Source organism: Falco peregrinus, chromosome 8 (assembly GCF_023634155.1).
Source record: "Falco peregrinus isolate bFalPer1 chromosome 8, bFalPer1.pri, whole genome shotgun sequence".
Classification (NCBI taxonomy): domain Eukaryota; kingdom Metazoa; phylum Chordata; class Aves; order Falconiformes; family Falconidae; genus Falco; species Falco peregrinus.
The window spans coordinates 29895706-29914329 of NC_073728.1; the positions used below are offsets into that span (position 1 = coordinate 29895706).

Sequence of the window (18624 nt, forward strand, 5' to 3'; positions counted from 1 at the left end):
TATAAATAGTATATTTTTGATGACATATTTCAAAAGAACAGTGCGCTTCCTGTGGGGCCCTAAGGTGCTGAAAGCTATAGTCTGTCTTTAGCGCTAACTTGTGCCTTGATAATATTCCATCTTTAATGCATGAGATCAAGTGACTTAAAGGAGGAAGGAGTTAGTTTGTAAAACACAGCAGCGTGAATTCTGTAAATTCCTCACCAAATGGAGACCTAGCATTATATATTGCAACATATATTTATGAAATATATGTATATACTATTCCTAAGGAACATTGGTAAAATTAACTTACATATATAGAAAAAAAAATTGTCTCAAATTGATGTAAAATTCCTCCTTAACCATACATTTTCAGTCTCCCAAGCAGGTTCAGCGTTTTTAAAGTGTCTTTTAAAGCAGATAATTTCATTGATACTGTTTGCACCACAATGGTTGTGGCAGTGCGTGGCTAAGGCACGAGGGGGCAGGAATCTCTCAAAGGAGATTTTGTGCAGGAGAAGCACAGGGTAGCCCAGGATTCCTTCTACAGTTATTAAAATATGGAAGGATGTCTAGGGAAAAAACCCAGGCAAAACAGCAGCAATGTAGGTAGATGCCTATAAACAAACTGCTTGCCCCAAATCACTGCGTGCAGTGTCGATATCAGCCATTTCTCCAATATTGACTTTTCTCAGGATCATTGTTAGTATGGAAGCTTGAAATCTAATGTTCAGTTTGTCTTTAAACAAATCGTGATGACGTCTTAATTATTTTCAGTGATACCACAGCACAGCTAAATTCGTAGTGTTTTCTTTTGAAAAGTATTTTCATGTGTGTTGAAGCTACCATTGCTCAGTACTTTATGCTCTGCAAAGTACCTCCAGGCAAATAATATGATAACGAGTCTTTTGCATCTATTATGGCCTGACCATGGGTTTTGTCTTTTAGCAATTGTATAGGAAAAAGCCTGGAATGACAATGTCTTGTGCCAGATTACCTCAAAACATTTCCAAAAATAGATACAGAGACATTTCGCCTTGTAAGTATGTTTCTATGTATGTGTGTGCTAAAAGTACTTTACTGTGGTGTAGTAAGTAAGTAACATCTTTCTAAAACTTATTTTCAGATGATGCTACACGGGTTATTTTAAAAAGTAATGAAGACTACATCAATGCAAATTATATAAATGTGAGTAGTATTTTCGAAAGAACTTCTGATACGAAGTAATTTTGCAGTTTTTCAATGGAGAAGTAGATTTAAAAAAATCTTAAATTTAGTTCAGACTAGGACGGCTGATAAACCTGTAATCAGATGATTTGGAATTTATTGTAGATATACTTATTTGCTAATGCTTTGTGGCAGGTGTTTTTATTAATGAAACCAAGAAAAAGAAAAAGTGCTAATATAAGCTAGCCCTCTACCAGAAGAATTAATTCTTCCTTTCTGATGACTAATGTGAAAGTAGTGTTCAACATCAGTAAAATTTAATCTGGAAGCACCTTTTTACTCCCTCCCCACACCCCTACCACCACCCCCCACCACCACCCCCCCGCCCCCAGTCAGTAACAACAAAATTACAGCTACTTACTTTGCCTGTCAGGAACAAAAACCAGATTAAATAAAATTCCAAGATCAATATTTTAAAAGCTAGTGTCAGAAACCCACAGACCATGCAATGTTTGCACCTGAATTATTTGCCAGCTGGTCTATTATTTCTTTTTTTGACCATTAATTTTTATTCTGGCAACTACATAGCTGTCAGTTAATATGTGAAGTACTTGGATCTTTGTAATACTTTTGCACGTGAAACACTTCAAGAATTTTTTTTATCTGTACCAGTCCATGTTTACTGACTTACAATAAATAGAATTAATATAGTTGGTGGTTTTTAAATGTATTGATTACTAAATACTATGTTTGATGCCTGAATTACGTTGCTGTAAGAGTTGAAGTAATGACTTTGTCTTGTCTTAGATGGAAATCCCTTCTTCCACAATAATAAACCAGTACATTGCCTGTCAAGGTCCATTACCGAACACTTGTCCTGATTTTTGGCAGATGACTTGGGAACAAGGCTCATCTATGGTTGTAATGTTAACAACTCAAGTTGAACGGGGCAGAGTAAGTAAAAGATTTCCTTAAACCCTACTTGCATAATCTTCTAAAAATCTGTTGATGATTAGCCTTTAAAAGATTAGTGGAATATACTATTATGACACAGGTTAATGGTTTTAAACTAAAAGATGGTAGATTCAGACTATATGTAAGGAAGAAATTTTTTATGATGAGAGTGGTGAAACACTGGCACAGGTTGCCCAGAGAGGTGGTAGATGCCACATCCCTTAAACATTCAAGGTCATGTTGGATGAGGCTCAGAGCAGCCTGATGTAGTTGATGTCCCTGGTCATTGCAGAGGGGTTGAATAGAGGACCTTTAAAGGTCCCTTCAAACCCAAACTATTCTATGATTCTGTGACTTTTTTTTCATAAGGGCAGTGCATTCCTAGTATTGTTGGATTGATGACTCTGGCATTTTAAATCTTCTGTTATTGTTAATGTGGCTGATACTTAAACTTTGTTTAGTTCTGAAATATATTGAAGCCTTCACGTATTTCTTAAAATATTTCTAGGTTTCTTTGCTTGATTACTCTAAAGTAAAAAGCAACAAGAATTTACTTTCATAAGATTTTTTTCTTTAAATTTCAAAGGAAGGAACTCCAAGAAGTTTCATCAGTTTTTATCGATTAGTTCTCTGATAAGTAGGAGATTAATTTTTTAAGGCAGCCTAACACAGCTCTGTAGTGTGTTAAGATCCCATGCCTGGGTGGCTGTCTTTAAGAGAATCCTTGATAAGCCTGAAAGCTAAAATTTTTCATAAATTCTTCTTCTGTGGATATAACCATCTGTTTAATCATATGAAAGAGTCATTGTCCTTTAAGTCATTTTCATACAAAAATGTGTAAAAAGAGAGTACTGGTAATGAAGTAATTAGAGTTATAAATTACTAAAAATAATCGTGTATAGTGCTGTAAAAGGCCTTGGGTGTATTTTGTGGTTTGTTTTTTGGTATTGTTTTTGAGCTATAGCTTCTCCTTAATAGCTTTGTTTATTATGTAGCTTTGTCCTTTGGAGACAGGCAAAACAATCAAATGTGGTCATACACACAGTGGAGTTCCAGAGTTACTGGGTTTATAGTCTGGAGCATTGACAGTAGCACTGGCTGATTGAGCGTGTGGACAGAAATGATGGTCTGGCATAGTAGTTTAATGAAATTTCTCCACATTCAGGTTTTCTTTTGAAGATAGATTTATAGTAGGTTGTAGGTGTTCTGATCAGTTCAGACTGTCTGTATATATTCTAACTTTTTAATAACCATATATTTGCTGGGAGGTCAGGCCTCTCTAATTAAAATAATTGAAGCAGAATTGCAGTGTTTTTAAACGTTTTTTCAGTGACTCAATGTTTGCATGATGCTGCCTGCTCCAAATAAACATGATTAGAGGGAATTTCAGTACAAGTGCCCTTTTAATTTAAGTTTTCTTTGCAGATCTGCTAAGAACAGACTTGCAATAGCAGTTCTCTGAGGTTCCCCCACCCCTTCAGTAATGATATTTGTGGAGTTCTTCGGAGAGCTGCTTAATAATGAAATAAAAGGACTTATCTGTCTTATACCCATAGGCAGACTCCCTGCTCTAAAGCTGATCATGAGGCTACTGACATCACTATCCCACTGCATGCCAGGATGTCTCAGTGGAGCAGGAAGTCTGCAAATCTGGCTGCTTTTAAAGAATCGCCAGGTGGGTTGGAAAAATAAAAGTACACTTGAGCTGAAATGACCTCTGTAATTAGGCATTTAAGCAATATATCTGAAAACTTTAGTGTTTGAAGTATTCATTCACATTTGATGACTTGACCAAGAACCTTTGAAGTGTACCATCTGCATCCCCCTGATTTCTGCATTAGTTTAGCAATTTTTATTTTTGCTTGTCACCTTTTTTTCCCCCCTTTGTTCTTTTCTCATATAAATGTGCTTTGAGAAAATTAGATTAGGATTTTGGAGGTCAGAAATGTTTATAAAGCAGCATCTTTTTCACTCAAGTCTTAAGATGGAATATTTATAGATATACTTTTTCTTTTTAAATTGTAACAAAAGTTAAAGGCATCCATCTTCAGTTAAACTAACCTCAAGAGCTGGTGCATGTGTTCTCTTGAAAAGAGAACCAGGAAATCTCTGTGATACCTTGTTTTATAAACAATTAAGTAACACAGTCAATTTGGTAAGTAAATTAATAGTTATTGCAAAACGATCAAAATAGTCTTTAGCAAAGGCATAAGGAACTGGAGAGAATGAAAATAATATGCTGTGAATTTAAACACAGGCATCTTTAAAAATGTGTTGACCTTAGGTTAAATGCCATCAGTACTGGCCAGAGCCATCAGGAAGCTCATCATATGGGAATTTCCAGATTACCTGCCATTCAGAAGAAGGAAATCCTGCTTATGTCTTTCGAGAAATGACATTGACTAATCTAGAGGTAAAATCATAATATATTTTTAAGTATTAAACTGTGGAAACCTCACAGACTAGCTAAAACCTGTTCAGACTTTCTTTTCAACTTTGCGGCATATCCACATAAGCGTTTATTTCTAGAAGCCTTTAGAAAAATACTCATACTGCCACGTACTTATAGTATAAAATCTGCTTATAGAATGATAAAAAACCTTTTTCTAGCAAAATAGCACAAAGTTTCAGTTTCCATAATCATATTAATGGGATTTAAATCGCACTAAAGATGTATTATTTGTCTTAAAAGTCTTTGTTGGTGTCTTTCATGCCCTAGCCAAAGAAAAAGAGTAATTAAAGAAATTGAGAAACTTGTGATTCCCTTGATATTTTCAAAACATGAGACCGTAGAGGTATTTCATTATTGCAACTGAAAATGTGTCTTTGTAGAGGCAAAGAGTTCTTAATAATTCCATCATGAAGGGTACGTGCAAGTAGATGGAAGATAAATCCTGCTGAGAGAAAGATGAATTGGGATTGGTGGCTACATGTAAACAAGGACCTTCTCAAACGTGCATTTTGTGATTTTCAGGGCATCTGTAGTTTTCAGAGACTCCTTAGCCAGCATTTCAATCTCAGAAGAGTTTGGAAATGAGTATCTGGAATTTAGTTCATGTACTCATTTCTCACTGTTTGGGCTACCAGCTGAGATGCTGGGTGTATAGAGCTGCCTTTTAGTCAGTCTGGAGTTAAAATTCCTTCCCTGTGTCCTGTTGAGACATTTGCTTATTTGTTATCAGTAGTGGAATCTCTCAAAATTATTCTGTGCCTAGAAGTTGTTTAAAGTGCAGTAACTCCTGTTCTTTGAAATGCTACTTTTATACTGATTTTAAGGCCTGTCTTCTCCGCTAACCAGAGGCAGATTGTGTTAGTAGAGCAAGGGGCAGGAGGAAGTAGAAAACAGTGATTTTGCATCTTCTTTGTAGTTTAGTACACTGGATAAAATTGAGATGCAGATAAAGCCAAGACAATGCTGCTGTTCACATGGGGTCTGAAAGTTTTTATGTCTGAAAGTACTGCCTCTCCCCACCCTATCCCAATTCTGTCATTTGATCTAGTAAGACAGTTCCTTTTTCTGTTAAATTAGTTTTGCTAAAAATTTGATCACCTTCTTGTGCATCTAGTGTTCAGATACATCATTGATATCCTTGAATTGCTTTGCTATTACATGGCATGTATTTTTTTTTAACCTGTTGAAAATGCAAACATTTGTGGATTGCCTTTTTTGTTTTTAAGAAAAAAAGAAAAATCTAAAATCTGGGATGAGCAATATTTAACACTAATAAAGTGCTACTAGTTGCCTGAAGCCACTTCTATGACAAGTACAAGTTGCTGTAAATGTACCATTGATACTTTTTTAAATTTTTTTTTTTTGGCTTTATTTTTTTTAACGGGACCTGATTTAATGTTGAATAAATTTCATCTTTCTGCTTAGAAAGAGGAAAGCCGCCAATTAACCCAAATCCAGTATATAGCATGGCCTGATCATGGGGTTCCTGATGATTCCAGCGATTTCCTGGATTTTGTGTGTCTTGTGCGAAAGAAGAGGGCTGGCAGAGAGGAACCTGTTGTTGTTCATTGCAGGTATCCATTTTTTCCCAACTAAAATTATTTATCATCAAATATCGTTTCTGTGCTTTTTTGTTGAAATAAACATTTAATTGTATCTACTTTGGGGAGGACATTTAAATTAAATAGTTACTGAAAATTGTATCACATTTCGATAAGAAAAACTGAGTATCTACATACATTGAGCTGTGCAGGGATGTTGTTTTGGGACTTTTTTTTTTGTTTACACTTTAAATGCTTGTCTAACAGTCTGTGTAATAATTCTGGGAAATGTCAAAAGATACTGAGGAATCCTTTCCTCATGGTGACTGTTCTACGAAACTCCAGAATAGCAGTATAAATAATCCATAGCAGAAATTGTGGGTGGTATATGCAATGATTAAATAAAAGACACTTTCAAGTCTGCAGTCTTAGGCTACATGATATTTTGATACATACATTAAGATGACACATTTTCCTCAACAATTTACTTGTGTCATAAATTAAAATAACTCTTATCAGATTTTTATGTACACATGAAATGTGTTTTTTGTTTTTCTTGTCAAGTAGTTAATAATAGCATTCTACAATCCTATAGTAAATTCCAAAATCTTAATCCTTTAAAACACCTGATTAGTAAACTATAATAATCCATAATGCCAAATGTCTTCAAATGAACACGTGCTATACCAATTCTTGATGAACAGTTCTGTGAATAAATTTGAACTCTAAATTCCTGATTACTCCCCTGTCATTGTTCCTGAGTCAGGTGTGCATTGTTCCTGTTTCAGAGACAAGCTGAGAGTTTTAAGGGATAAAATAAGTTTAAAGACTATGTAATCCACAAGTAAAGAAGGTATTTATTGAAGAAGATGAAAGAAAAATGTTTTCTCTTTTTAATGCTTTGTGTATCAGAAATTGTATTTATTGGTTTTGCTTGCTTTTCTGCTTTATGCTGAAATATATGTCAGGGTATATATTTTATTAACTATGGAAACCAGTAGCAGAATGCCACTGTCTTAAATGATACTATATTGCTCTTTAACTTTCATTATTGATGTTCTTCTGGTTGATATATTTGTGAGCAAATAATGAAAATATCAAACAAATACAACTTGTACAATATAAAGTGGGCAAGTATGCAGAGACACTGGCAGAACAACTTTGGAGAGTATGAACAGTTTAATTCATCTCAATGAGTCATCAATTCAGCTCCACAGATAATTTCAGTACCAACATTGATAACAGTTTAATCTTTCACAGAAGAGACAGAATATCACAGTTCAACATAATTTACTTAATTGACCTAACTTGGTGGCTGTTCGGAAGCATAACCAAATTCCACTAGTTAGTCAAGCTGAAGGAGCCCAGGGTTCTTCTCTGTTGTGCGTAACACTATTTTTAACATCTGTTCAGTGTAATAGGACAAGGCATTAGTACAACAAAATGGTGAAACTTGTTTTCAGAACTAAGCCACCAGCTTTAGTGTGGGAAATCCAAGTAGCTAGTAGAGCACACTATTCTTTTGTGCAATAGTAGTTTAAAAACAAAACCAAAAAACCCAGAAAGATAAAAAGCAACAAAACCTTTAAGAAATTGGAAACGTTTTTGTTATGTTGAACTCCTTAAAACATGAATTTCTAAGCTTGTGTTCATGTGTTTTTATTTTCACACGGCTCCTACTAGTTCAGTTGAACAGTTTCTAATTTTTGTCTAGGTGTGATGGTGAGCCACCCATCCTGTCCATGTCTTTCGTGATTTTCATGTCCTGTGTCAGTGCTCCCCTCCACCAGTCAGTGACTTATTTTTCCAAGCTGAAAAGTCCTAGTCTACTTCATATTTATCATATGGAAACTATCACACTTTCCGTTGTTGTTGCCCTTCTTTGAATCTTTTGAAGTTGTAAAATGAGTCATTAGGTTCTTTGAACAGATACTGCTCCTGTTTGGGTTTGGTAAACCATTCTGCATATAAATTCTGTACATATAAACCACTATTGAATAATCGCATATAACCAGTACATTGACCTCTTGTCATAAAATTCTCATGGCATCCCTGAAATATATAGTAGTATTAATGCCACCTTCTGGGCAAAGATTTAAAGTAGTAGATTGGCCAGGGTTAATTAGAAGTTATGCTTCAAAATCAGAACAATTAAGTTTCAAAGTTTGGAATGTTTATATTAATTAATTTAGAAGCACTTTCATTTATAGACTGAAATACTAGCTGAGTTGAGAAGGTGTTGGGTATTGAAAATATGGATTTGGTCTTGTCTTCAAATATGGAGAAACATTGGTTTTCTATTTCAAAAGCGTAACAATTTTCTTGAATATGAAGAATCTGAATTTGAAGCTGATAATCAAGTTCAAGGTTAAAAATTCAATTGTTTAAGGATTGCGATTTGTGGAAAAGTGTATATATATGTAAAACAATGCAGATGAATCTGTAGACGTGTTTTTAAGCTAAAGATGATTTGTGTAGGCTCTCTTAGACATTTTTCCATTCTGAGATGTATATGATGCGGTTCTTCCTTGTATTGGATGGGATTGCTATTACATGTTCCTTTTCAAGCTACACAAGTTAGATCTCTAGTACTTTTTAATATTAAGAAAATTATCATTACTGTCATCCTCCAAAGGTTTCTAGTAATTGTTCTATTCCTTATTCTGAAATATGAAGGTATGGATCACTTCAAGAACATGAACATGGTTTCATCAAGCCAGCCCAACATTCTAGTGACCATCATTCCAGTAATGGTCAAATTGACACCAAGCGCACAGTGTATGCTAGGAATCTCTGTGTTTTGTAATCATCTGGGTATAAGTATGATTTATAATATCGTATGAACAGATACTTGTTTGTAAATCCTGCTCAAGTGAAAGGCTGGGTTAAGACAGTCTCCAAAGGATTGACAATTCTGCGCTGATTTTTTTTTTTTTTTTTTTTTTTGCTCTGTTCAAGCAGGATGGAGGCTTCCAGTGACACAATCTGTCTAACCCTACTAGTATTATGGGAATCGTAACTATCACTCATTGAGAATTCTTGAGAAGGAAGGTCTTTAAGTATGAACTATATTCCAGACACTTTGTTTCACTTTCCATTTTGGGTTTTTTGTTGGTTTTTTTCAGTGCTGGGATTGGACGGACAGGAGTTCTTATCACTATGGAGACAGCTATGTGTCTCATTGAGTGCAATCAGCCTGTTTATCCATTAGATATTGTAAGAACCATGAGAGATCAAAGAGCCATGATGATCCAAACACCTGTGAGTATCATACTTGCTGTTCTCTTGCAGAAGAATAATTTCCTATTACCTAGTCGTATCATTAGATGGATTTTTAATCTACTTGCTGTTTGGTCATATTGCACAGAGGTCATCTTTACCCAGTGTAGCTGTAGCCTTGGCTCCAGGCAGGAGTAAATTGCTGAGGTTATTGGAAAGGATAAATTCTTTAAATTTCTACAAATAAACCTTGAAAAAAGCAGCAGCTGATTCAGAAATACCTGGCAATTCATATCAAAAAGGGCCATTTTTTGGTAGTGTAAAAATCACTCAGCAGAGAAAGCAGGAGTCTCATTCCAGGTGTTAAGAATGGGAGTAGTGTTAAAAGGTAAAAACAGAAAGATTGAAGACACGCAAGAAACATCTTCAGTGATGCAATTCAGTGATTTCATTATAATTAAGGCAAAAAAACCCAACTTAACTCTGCCCTGTAGTGACTTAAAGGGAAATAATGAGAGAAATAATATTTTTAAAAATCAGTGTAATTAAATCTGATGTGAGATATATCAAAGTAACTTTAAGTTTAGTCTAAAGAAAAAAAGTGACTTGCCACCAGGATTCTTTTGGTGCCTTCACATCTGATACATCTTAAGATGCTGGAATTTTTCCTGGAGCTATAATATTTGGAGATTTTTGAGATAATTGCAATGTTGCTTTAATGTGTGATATTTCAGAACTCTAAAAGTTTTAGAACAGATTTAGAAACATTTTATTTGTATCAGTCAGATGTTGCATATCTCTGAGGGTAGTTTGTGTTTACATTTTTTAAAAATACCTAAAAAGGGTTAAAAGATGGGTCTATGTTGTCTTTTTTTTTAAAAAAAAAAAAAAAAAAAAAGAGGCTTGGAGTCTTGATTGTTCCAGGCTTTGAACAGTTCAACTTTTTTTGAATCAGTAATTAGTTTTATAGTTTACTCATAGAATATATAATTTAAAGAGAAAGTATTTTGAAAGAGGAAAGGGACTAGGGGACAGTATTAAATCTCTCCCACAATTACCTGAAGGTAGGTAGTTACTGTATTAATTTTAATGTCCCTGCTGCTATTCCTCTAATCAAATTTGAATAAACCTTTTGTGCTCTTCAGAGAGTATTCAGACTGACAAAAAGTACACATGGGCATCCATTTCTAGGTCATCTGTCATTCAGTGCTGCTGTCCAGTATTCATGTTCCCCTAAAAAAAAGTTGTATCATTTAGCTAGCTAGGAAAGATGAGGAAGATGATGACCATACATGAAAAATAACAAAGGATGTCTCTTGCTGTTTGCGGTGACTGTACAGTATGAATAGCATATCTGTCTAGCATACGTAGAGAGGAAGAGAGTTTTATTAGTAAATGTAGGATGTGCAGTGGTAAGGGGTTTAACTTCGGTGAAAGTCAGGCGTTTACTGCATCAGAGGGAGAAAGGATAATAGAAGACTTAAAGTGCTTTTCTTTAAGATTTCATAAAGATCAGCGATTACAATTTCTGCTTTGGCACGCTCTTCCCGATTTTGTGTATCTTGAAAGATTCGTTCAGTGACCACAAGATGGCCCTACGGGTGGGTGTCTGTTGGAGAGTGCAAAGTCTCCTTCGGTAGCACTGGAAGCAAAATAAGTATTTTACACAAATATGTATAAATTTAACTATTTTAGTATTCATGCAACAATACAGTAAATAATGATTCTGTTACTAAATCTGTTACTGTGCCCATTTAAGATCTGACATCACTAATCACTCCATGCAGAGGGATATTACAGGACACTGAAAAGGAAAGCATTCTGGCTTTCTGACCAGCATATACACTGTTATGCAGTATTCAGTGTTAGTCATGGTCTCTTACAAAATAGTGATTTTATTTCATTTTATTGTCATTATATTCCAATTTGATTACTATTTGGGTTTTTTAACTATTATTTGTGTAAAACAAAATATTACTGATGTCTGTGTATGCAGGTGCGAGACTTGAATACATTGGCTAAATGTATTAAATATCTAAAACATTATATAATGTTTAGAAACTGGACTTCTGGCTTTTTAAAACATGGAACAATTTTCTTCTTTATGAAATTCTGAGACAGAGGTGCCACTAACATGCCAGAATTAATGTATGAAAAAGTGCTTTGAAACTATGTCTTCTAAATCCCAAGTGCATGGAAACCTCAGGTCAGTGAAACTTCAGCAGTGAAATGAAGAGCAGAAGATTGCAAAATAAGTGATGTTGTAATAATAGTGCTGGTTTTGTGGGTATGACTTTTGGTATGTATTTCAAATATGCCATTCATCCCATTTTTCTGCTGAGAAGCAAGATGTTCTAATATAAAGTTCCTGTTGCTTTGTGCTTCTTAAAGTAACTTTGAAGCACAGTTCTTGGCCTGTCAAAGAGAATGGGATGGGGAAATCTTAGAGTCCTTTTCTGCTTCCAAATGACATGCTTCAATTACATTTCTTTTCAATTTACTGAATCTGCTTTCCTTTTCAGAGTCAATACAGATTTGTATGTGAAGCTATTTTGAAGGTGTATGAAGAAGGATTTATTAAACCTTTACAACCATCACTGCATAAGTAAAGAGCAAAAAAACATAGGATATCAATTGAGGAATCTTGTCCTCTATAATGAACTGGCAGCATTCGTCGTGCCGTATTACTGCTTGCAGGAAATGATAGTGAAGTACAGCAAAGAATTGACAAAGGACTTTGAAAACTTCAGCACTGTTGCACTTTACGTTGAAACAAAATCAGTCTCTGAAACTCTTCTAACCTTCATATGTTTGAAGACTTTATTTTCGTGCTTTGCTCCAAACAAACCATAAACTGAAAGAACTAATTGTGTTCAGGGTAATCTACGATATTTCATTGTAGTGCCATATACTGCGCTTCTGGTTGAATTGCTACAAACAAGGCTTGGAATTATTTCACTCTGTTTTACACCCGTGTCTCTTAAAATGAAAAACAAATGAAAAAACACACTAAGCCATGGTCTTTTTCCAGTGCTAGGTTTATTTACTATGTACAGAATCTCACTGTTTTGTTTTTTACAACATTAGCAATATTGCCGATACTAGATAGATACACACTGCCTACTGATGCAGCACACTTAGTCCTACACCCTTACTAGAGACCAGCTGGTTATTAGAGGAAAGCTGGCGTCTGTGTTAACCCAGCAGTAGCTGCATAATGCCCACTTACCAGCATCTTGTACAAAATAATAATAATAATGATAACAATAAAAATAATAATAAAAAAATAAACAGCATTTCTTTGACACAGCTTGTGTGTCATACACTGGTGTATTCTGATTCGTGTGACAAGAGTACGTGATGGGAACTAGTGCATGCATTATGTCTTAACCCCTTAAGTGCCTTGAGACTTACAGCGTACATCCAGTGAAAGGCACTCATGGTTCTGTGGGGGTGGTATTGTCCTGTCATATTTATCTTAATGGGTTCAGATTTTAAAAACGGCCCTTGGTGCTTGGAATGTGTTACCGCAAGGGGTCATGGAAATACCATTCCCTCTTTCCTTATACAAGTACCTGCGTGCTATTCTCGGTAGCAAAAGCACCTCTGCCAACTTAATGAATGAGCATTGTATGCTGCTGTATTGTAACTATGTGAAAAATCTGACACATTCCTTCATTCCTTCCAACTAGTAACTTACTAGCAGCTTACTATGAAATGCTGGTAGGTCATTAGGAACTGATACAATGTTTTATCCTTCTATTGAGAATAGCTGTCTTACTTGATTAGAACATAACTCTTTAACAGCACTGATAATTAAGTTGAACTTACAATCAGATGTGATTTAGTTCCATCATCTCTTAACCAATTAAGTCCTCATAGTTGATTTCAAGCCATGTTCGTACAGGTCTGCCTTTTATTTAATTGTTTGAGTGGGGGGAAGGGAGGAGAACACTATGAAGTTTTCCCAGAACTTTATTTTAATTCCATAGTGACCCCAGTCCCCTTCTGTTATGCTTGTGCAAAATTGTTCCAGTTGATATGGGTTGCTTCTTACTTAATTTGGTAGAAGATGTGTAAGAAATATCTGTCTGATACAGTATCTGAACTCGTTCTAAAGATACATAAATGTCCCAGTTTTTTAACATTTTTCCAGTATAGGAAAAACAAGTCAGAAGCAAGGTATCCAGTGTAATATACTGTAAGAAAAAAATCAGTCACTTCTTTGACTGCCCTGTGACAACATAACTTTGTACCCTCTATTTAAAAGTTTTAATTTATTGTATTGGTTTCCTGAAAATGTTTATCCAGTAAATCTTGTTGTAAGCTATATAGAGCATAGAATTAAAATGGAAAGTTCTACACTAAATAATTTTTAACTATCAAAGAATTATATTATATAATATACTGTGTTCTATGGACATTTGAAAGAGATCAGCTATGAATTATTAAATGAGAAGGGATTCAGACAAAGTGAAATCCTGGCTTATGACTTCAGTGATAAATGTGAAAGACAATGCCAAATGGAAGATAGAGTTTTAAATATTTTTAGAAAACAAAATAATATTAGGTGGTCTGTGGCCCTGTTACTTACATTTCTAGGTTTGATGCTTAAATCGATATTATCCCTCAGTGAAAAATTAATCTTACAAGAATCTCTGGATCTGATAAACTGAAAAAGAGAAATAAGGTAGCTTTAATCTCAGTTTTATTTAAAGCCATTTGCAACAAAACAAAATTCTTCTTTAGAATTCTTCTTTAACTTCCACGTGATGAGATTATTAGCTGAGATGCTGGCTAGTTGGAAGGTTATTTTAAACTCAGCACTTACAATTAATCCATTTTATTGAAATAAATTTTCTTCAAGTTGTAAATGAAAGTAGCATTTGCCCTTTTATTCGGAGGGAAAACTGAAATGGAGTTTATAGCAACATTATATAGTGTTGGTATGTCACATATTTAAATATTCTTATGTAAAGTTGCCAAAGCAATTTGAGTTCAAAAGACCCATTTATACCACAATTAAGTGTGGGATATGTATTGGTCATCTGTCATTACTGCTTTGATTACAAACAGAGGCAAAAATAATTGCTCTCTTCAAAATCCTGCTCTGCACTGACTTAAACTGATTTGTAATGTATATAACTAGTTGCACTGGGAAAAAAATTGGAAAAAAGTAACTATTCTTAGATAATTGGCCATCAGGGACTCAGTGGCTTTTTGGCTTCTCCAAATCCAGGATAGTGGTAACCAAAACCTGATTGAAAATAAAGAGAAATAAAAGGGAAAGAGAATAGCATTGAAGCCTTTCTGCACCATAAATCATTTGTTCAAATGTTCCTACCTGTTGTGGTATAAATGGCCTTTAAAATATTTTTATATGGCCAAAAAAAGCTGAACTGCTAAATATTTTACTTTGGGTTATGAAGATCTGTATCATCCTTAAGAGTTTTTAAAAGAAGTTTTTGTATGTTTCATGCTGTACAAAACATGAATGTATCTTTCAGACATAATGACCTATAGACCTATATGTGATTGGTGTTATGACTGTTGGATTTTATGAATAATTATTTTCATACCATTTGATTAGGAAAAATATTGGGTGGGTGTGGGAAAGAGTATGTTTGTAACACTTCCATAGTACGAATCCAGTTAAAAAAAAAAAAGAAAAAAAAAATATTCATTGTAAATAAGAGCAATATTCTGACAATTTTGTGCCAATGTATAATGTTAAGACTTTTGTTTTCCTGTTAGGTTCAGATTGAAAACTACCACTACCATCTCTTGTTTAAAGTGGATTTTTAAGGGTTTTTTTAGTAGAAAGACATGGGGCTCTAGTGGGGGCTTTGAGTGTTTTGGGGGCATTTTTTATTTTTGCTAGATATGAAGTAAGATGCAGGTGTTGATTAATAAACCACCTACAGATTGTCAGCCAATCCACTCTGAGAAATACTGCTTTAGATATACCAGATAACTGAGCTGAAGAATTCATTTATGCTGAATTTGGAAGCATTTGTTATTTTAAATAACTTGCAAGTCTTAAGCAGTAAAATACTGCTTTTATGCATTTTATTTTTATATATTTTTTCCCAGTTATGAAAAATAGGAAGCCTGTGGGGTTTTCTTCTCACTAGAGTTAATGCTGTCTGATGTTTCTTCCACATTTCTCTGTTAAGTCTTGAAAGCTTATGTCCCGTATAGGTAAAGCGGTACCACTTATAGCATCTCTGATTACAGTCTGGCACACCATCTATTAGAGAAAGCAGTTGGGAGATACAGGAACATGAGGAGTTTGTTACGGAACCTGTGTAGCCGGCAGCTTTCCCTGGACACCTTCCAAAAAGCTTTGTGGTACCCATAGAAGGGCCCAAATGCAGCGGACCTGCTGCAGTTGCACTGCCCAGGGAGACGGGAGGTAGGGAAGGTCTGGCATGGAGTTGCTGGAGCTGAACTGTGTGATATTTCTATGCTTCTGCAGTGTGTGTGCAGGTGTGTGGGTGACGTTTGATGGCTCAGGGAATTAGCATGAGCATGAAAAACTATGGATCCACCAATTCCCAAAGCATGTTGTACAATGTGTATGCTGTAGTTTTGACTGTAGGGCTACTATGCAGGTAATCTTCAAGACCCTCGGCCCTGAGGATAAAGGGAGGGATTGGGTTATCATCCAAATTAAAATTTTGCATATTTGGACTTCCACAAAGTGCAGGAATGATGCCCTCTAATGTCGGTTGCAGTCTTTTGGTAGCTCACATCTTGGGTTCCCACTTGCCTGGGTGTATTTGTGAATTTAAGTACCCACCTTTTCTCTGGAGACCGGAAAAGCTCTTTTCCATTACTTTTAGTGCTAGGATCCAAAATCAAAATCTGGTAAAAAGATATTCATTGATTAGATGTGGATCTTGCATGAAATTGCAGGGATTATGAGTGTTGATTGGGAAGCTGTTACAAGGGGAAAATGGTTTGTTTGTTGCAGTGTAACTGTTCTGTCCAGTCTGTATTATCCCACTGCAGTTATAAATTGAAACTGATTTTATTATTTTTTTTGCGTTTTTGTTTAGTGGTCTGCAAAGGGGGCCAGCTTGTTATCAGTGGATTCTACCTCTGTGCTGGCTGTTACCATGAGCATGCATCTTTCCAGTTCATAGGGCTTCTCTAGCTACAAGTTTTTAACTGGTGCGTAAGCTGTAAGCTCTTGACTGTTGGCTTTGGCATGTTGTACTGATTGAGAGCTCAGTGGTAAAAACTGCAGAAAAATCACTTTATAAAAAAAATGCTGAAATTTTCAATTAAAAATATAGGACTTTTTGATTTCTTTCAACAAGTAGCCTCATTTAAAACAAAACTTGCCACTAAAATATCTAGCATTCTAGTCTGCTATAGCATGAACTATGGTTTTGCAGACTGGCTGACAGTTTGTTGGTTGTGTTATTTTGTATTTAGCAAGCTTATGTTTTTTAAAGGGTAATTTTTTTCCAAGTGTTTTGATGTTTGAATAGTAGCACTTTATTTCATGCTTACTACTGACTGAACTATTGGACAAAATGAATTGGGTTTGGAGAGAGATGTTTAATGGGTCTCTGTACAGAGATTATTCAGATTACACCCTGGTACGAATGCTTTCTATTGTTCCAGCCATTTCTGGTTTGTTGTTCATGTATTTATGAGGGATTGTCAGAAAATGGATATTAATAAGGTATTAATAATTCTACCATCTCATTTTTCCTGTTTTAAAAAGAATATAAAGCCTTGCATTTGAAAAAAAAAAAAAGGTGCAAATAGAAACTACAGGGTACTTGTAATTTTAACTCTGTGATCTCTCTCAGCTAGCTGCAGATTAGGTATTGTTTACTGTAAATGTTTCTGCTAAGCATTATTTTTAACATTAGATCAATTACCTGGAAATCAGTATTTTTTTTTACTTAACTTATTTGAATTTTGATAACTAAAGGTAATGCACAACGAAGTTTAAAGAAGTTGTCACCCTTTTACTCCTAGGCCAGGGGCCTAAGACATGAGTGAAAGGGTTAAACAGTTTACATTAAGCTGTTGTTTTCTTTAACTAGAATATATCCACAAAGACTAGACTATAAACGATCCAGTGCAATTATCTCAGTACATTGGGGTACCACAGTAACAACCCATAATAATCTTACAGGAAAATTAAGGTAAGAAAACAAAGGTTGTATTTCATCCAGCATATCTGGATTTGTTTTCCATTTGCTTTGGTTTGTTTACCAGTGATCCCATTTTAACCAGTCAATTTGGCAGGGCTGTTTGTGTAAGGTTTGGGGGTTTTCTGTAACAGGTGCTATACTGTGTGTAAATATAAAGGGAAGAATATTATGTAGATCGTTATTAACAATCAGATGGTGGCAATATTTTTTGCTAGTTACTTCTGGTAATTGATTTGCATTTCCAGCTGCGGCTTTCAGTTGCCAAATTTCATCTCAGTTTCGTACTGCTGAATGATGGACTGCAAGTGTGAAGTAAATCATCTCGGAGTTGAATAGCTCTTTTGTTATATACTAACTCTTGTGTATCTTTATTAATGTTGGGGGGATGGGAAGGTTCTTCCCCTAAGTTGACTTTTGCCTATAAATTTGTTTAAAAGCACATGAGGGAGGGGGAGGAAAAAAAAAAAACCCACAACTAAATGCAACATCTTGGCTAAACAGCCAGGGTGATTAATTGAAAATGTTGGAAACTTGAAATTGGTCAACACTGGACAATGTGAAAATAAATTCAGCTTTTGTCACTGCAGCTACTGTATGCTTTAAAGGGCCTTATGTATTTGTTCTCATTTTGATAAAATGAAATTTCTTGCCATTAAAATGATACACTAACTTCTACCGAAAACCAGCAGTTCCCAGGATAAATATGCTAATTAACATTTAACAAGTCTTGTTTTAGTCTTAAGTAAAATTTCATTCTATTATGTGAAAAAATGCTGTTATGCATATTTTGTGGATATATTTAATTTCAGTTGACAAATAGTTGTTCTAGGTACAGACTTGAAATATATATATAGTTTACTTGTGGATCTTAATTGTTTAATTGCAAAATAAAGATGTGCTTTAGTAATTTAATTTTTTGCGATTTTCTTGTCACTCTACACACTGTTTTGCTGTGCTACTTTTATATGCTTCTGATGCCAAATAATGTTCATCTTGTGTTTTACTTTTTGACATTGTATGTCATAAATACAGCCCCATGGATTTGAGTACTAGGAGAGGATGCTATATTATCAGGAATGAAATTGTTGGGTACAAATAAGCATGAGAGTATCAACCAAAGTTTTTTACCTGA

The 18624-nt window shown here is 34.9% G+C and overlaps 1 protein-coding gene across 3 annotated transcripts in view; it reads left to right on the forward strand.

Moving 5' to 3' along the window:
- The window catches only part of PTPN4 (protein tyrosine phosphatase non-receptor type 4), a 118329-nt gene extending 99925 nt beyond the window's left edge, over positions 1-18404 (forward strand). For 2 of the 3 annotated variants that reach the window (XM_055812178.1, XM_055812179.1), the window contains exons 21-27: positions 931-1021; positions 1109-1170; positions 1957-2103; positions 4388-4516; positions 5981-6129; positions 9222-9357; positions 11838-18404. In XM_055812178.1, coding sequence (XP_055668153.1) covers positions 931-1021; positions 1109-1170; positions 1957-2103; positions 4388-4516; positions 5981-6129; positions 9222-9357; positions 11838-11924 — 801 coding nt within the window. In that variant the 3' untranslated portion in view covers positions 11925-18404. Of the gene's footprint in view, positions 1-930; positions 1022-1108; positions 1171-1956; positions 2104-3659; positions 3779-4387; positions 4517-5980; positions 6130-9221; positions 9358-11837 lie in introns of those variants that run through there. The other variant, XR_003557408.2, reaches the window with a different exon arrangement.
- Positions 18405-18624: the final 220 nt, after the last annotated feature.